This window comes from Myiozetetes cayanensis, unplaced genomic scaffold (genome assembly GCF_022539395.1).
Source record: "Myiozetetes cayanensis isolate MyiCay16 unplaced genomic scaffold, myiCay2020 scf929, whole genome shotgun sequence".
NCBI lineage: Eukaryota > Metazoa > Chordata > Aves > Passeriformes > Tyrannidae > Myiozetetes > Myiozetetes cayanensis.
In genome coordinates, this window is record NW_026088218.1 from 12988 (window position 1) to 16640 (window position 3653).

Here is a 3653-nt window from a genome sequence, read left to right on the forward strand (position 1 = left end):
AAGCATTCAAATGATGGGACTTCCAACAGCAAACATATTGTCCAGTGGTCTCCCTCCACCTGGAGCGATGCTCCTTTTAGAAGGAAAAGCAGCCCAAACTCTCACAGATTCACAAATGCTCTTCCTGGTCGCTCCCCTGGAGTTAAGTGAGAGATCTGCCTGCTGTCTCCTATGGTGGTTTATATCAATCTCTTCTTAATGCTTGTTTCTTTGGCTGGTTGTGATAGAATTGCTTTAATAGAATTGCTTTGATACAGTGCACTGTACTACTTTATGCTATATTATACCCTACTAGTAGGTTTTTAGTTTTTTCACCCTGTAGTAAATCATTCTGATTAAGATTTTTCATCTGTTTTCACTTGTTGATTCATTTGTCATAATAAACATCTGATCTACCATCATTAAAACCTGCGAGACAAAGTGATTTAATCACACCTCTGGAATTCCTTAATTTAAACCGTTGACACAGCCCAAGGCTAAGATTGGATCCAGCCACACTCAGGCTCCTCTCTGAGAAGGAATTTAGAAAGCCAGGGGATCCTTTCTGTACCTCGTGGACTCAACAGCAGTTGAGCTTCTTTAAAGGCTTTGTCTAAGCCTTCCACTCCCACCCAGGACACCCCCACACTCACACACCCCCCGACCCTGCAGTCCAGCCGCTCCAGTCACTCCGTTGCCAGCACTGTTGACATGGGGGCTGTTTGATGCTCTGCTCCTCCTGCAGTTGCTGCACTCACACCCCCACGCTCACCAGCTCTTGCAGAGAGACATTGGCTCACACAGGAGTTAGAAATTCAGTTTAATGAGAAGACAGAACAGACTGCACTGGTTGGGGTCCTCCCCTCAACTTCCCTCAAGCCCTGTGCTATCCAAAACTGCTCTTCCCCTGCATCCCAGAATGTGTCCTACACTCCAAGGCAGCAATCCCCCTAGTTCAAATGGTGATCTGCTCTCAGTGCCTTAGGGCTTTCAAACCTGGACAACAGGGCTGATGGCTCTGCCAGGGCAGCCCTGGAAGGAGCTGGGACATGGTGTCCCTTTCTCAGGAGCCTGTAATTTGGGTTGTCCCTTGCCACTGTTCCTCTGTGCTCTCTCGGTTTCGAGATGGATTCCTGGTGAGCTGATGGCTCTGCAGGGATGGAGCAGCCAGGGCAGAGCATTAACTGCCCTGTTACTCCTCCTGCCACTGTTAGTGCCCTGTCTGGGTGTGCAGATGAGCTTCTTATCACTTAACCTGACATGAGCTGACAAGAGCATAAATCTCCTGAGGCCTCCACATTTGGAGGTTACAAATATATGCCCTGGTATTGTTTAACATGTGAGAGCAGATCCTTGGAATTTATGTCCAGAAATGCATCATGATTAGGGGAAGAGCTTTGCTCTTGTCCTGGCAATGCATTTGTTCAGTGCCAGTATCACAGCCTTGTTCCTAAAGCTGTAGATGAATGGATTTAAGAATGGGTACAGCACTGTGTTCAGCAAAGCTACAATTCTGTTGGTCTTTGAGGAAGCATCTGTTGAAGGACACGTGTAGAGAGCAATGCAGCTCCCATATGCAATGGATAAGGTGATGAGATGGGAAGAACAGGTAGTAAAAGCTTTTTTCTTCCTCCCAGAGGCTGCTGGAAGCTGCAGAATACAGAAAAGGATGCAGGTGTAAAATGCCAGATTTAAACCTAAGGAGCCCAGCACGACACATGATATGAAAGCAGTGTCTATTTTCCAAAGCAGGCTGGTGTCAGAGCAGGACAGTTGGAATAAGGGGGAGTTGTCACAAAGAAAATGGGGGATCCTGTTGGAGCCACAGAAGGACAGCTGAGACAGGAAGAGCAGGCGGTAGCTCTGGAGGGTGAAGCCGATGACCCAGGCAGCAACAACCAGGCCGAGGCAGAGCTGAGGCTGCATGGTGGCAGCGTAGTGCAGGGGTTGGCAGATGGCAACACAGCGGTCAAAGGACATGACAACGAGCAGGACACACTCTGTGCCACCCAGGGCAAAATAGAAACAGGATTGGGCAAAGCAGCTGCTCAGGGAGATGGTTTTCTGATCAGAACTCAGGATGGCAAACAATTTGATGCTTGTGGAGGATGTAAAGCAGATTTCCAGGAAGGCCAGGTTGCTAATGAAAAAGAACATGGGGGTTTGCAGGTGGTGATTCACACGCACAAGGAAAATGATGGTTGCATTCCCTGTCACTGTTGTCAGGTACATGAACAGAAGGATCAGAGAAAGAAGCAGCTGCAGCCTTTGATCAAGCTCTGGGAAACCCTCAAGGATGAACTCAGTAACTGCTGTCTCATTTGCTGGTCCCATGCTGAATTTCAGTTCCTCCTGCCGAGACAGGAACGTGGCAAAACCCAGGGTGATAATTTCACAGTCTGGACAAAATGTTCTATCCTTCCCTCTCTGCTCCTTTCTTTTGCTTCAGTCTTCATGTCTAGCATAGAGATTGTCCTTCAAGCAATTCTCACCCCCTGATTTTTCTGTTTCACATTTCACTTGGAGTCCTCAGGGATTTTGTTTTCTTATTTGTACTTTGCCAAACACTCACAAAGAATTCTTTCACCAGAACAGAGGATTCTAAAGAGGTTGGCCATTGATTCTAAAGAAATTGGCCATTTCACCCCATTCCTGGGAAATTCCAAGCTCACTCACATCTATTGCAAACATCTGTCACACCTATGTGCCAAAAACCTCTCTTCTACTGCACAAATGCTAACCCATGAAATCACATCCACTCTGTATGTTTAAAGCTCTTGTTTCTACTTTTCAGTGTTTGCCTTTTGCACTGGGAATCCCCGAGAATCTGTTGGTTTCAAGATAATCAATATCAAGTATTTTGCAATCCCCTGCTTTCTGCCACAGTTTCTTGCTCTCTGGTTCTTCGGGAAAAGAGAGGGGAGGGCAGAATAGGGACCAAGTACAATTTGCCTTTTTAGTCCTCTAAATAATGAGCAGCATTTGTTATGGATCCACACAGGGTGTCACAGAGTCCCACCTCACACCCGTCTGCACAAAAAGGCACTTCTTTCCATACAGTTGCTTGTTGCTCTTGCTCTCCAATGTTCCAACCAAAAGGCAGAGCAAGAGAACAGAGTCAGGAAGAGATTTGTAAGCTTTCTTTTGCCTGTCAGTTTTAGACCAGGAGAACCCAGCCTGCAGAGCCTTCTCTTGTCTCCACTGACTACAGAGGGAGCCTGCAGGGTGTCTGCAGGGGAGTAGATGAAACTCACTGTTCAAGTCTCAAATCTCCAATTAATAAAAGTTGTTATGCTTTTAAATAAAAATTCCCAGTTCACAGAAAGAAGCAGGAGAAAAAAGTGTGCAATAAAGATGGGCCTTTTTCCTTTCATCCTTCGATTTTGTTTTTAGGCAGAGAGGAGCAGAGCCCCTGACTCCAAAAATAGGGTGATTGGAAATGCCGGGGGGAGAAGAGGTTCTGAGATTGTTGCCCGTAACAAGAACACAAACCAACAGAGTGTCAGTTTATGCGGTGCTTTATTCAGGGCCCGGGAAACCTGAGGACTAACGTCCCAAGTCAGGATTCCAAAGACCCTCATGTCGACTACATCTTTTATACTCTTTAACAAACAAGGCTACGTGATTGGCTCATACATCAAAGTAAACACACCAGTTATACATAAACTTACATT

At 46.3% G+C, this 3653-nt stretch overlaps 1 protein-coding gene across 1 annotated transcript; it reads right to left on the reverse strand.

The window, feature by feature from the left end:
* Positions 1–1244: 1244 nt before the first annotated feature.
* On the reverse strand, positions 1245–2398 carry LOC126653166 (olfactory receptor 6C3-like). Its single transcript, XM_050340694.1, has one exon. The coding sequence runs from the start codon at positions 2311–2313 to the stop codon at positions 1363–1365; it is 951 nt and encodes a 316-aa protein (XP_050196651.1). The 5' UTR covers positions 2314–2398; the 3' UTR covers positions 1245–1362.
* Positions 2399–3653: the final 1255 nt, after the last annotated feature.

What these genes read in the sequence shown, in the direction of transcription:
- LOC126653166 (XM_050340694.1), bottom strand. Translation starts at nt 2,313, where the DNA reads ATGGGACCAGCAAATGAGACAGCAGTTACTGAGTTCATCCTTGAGGGT.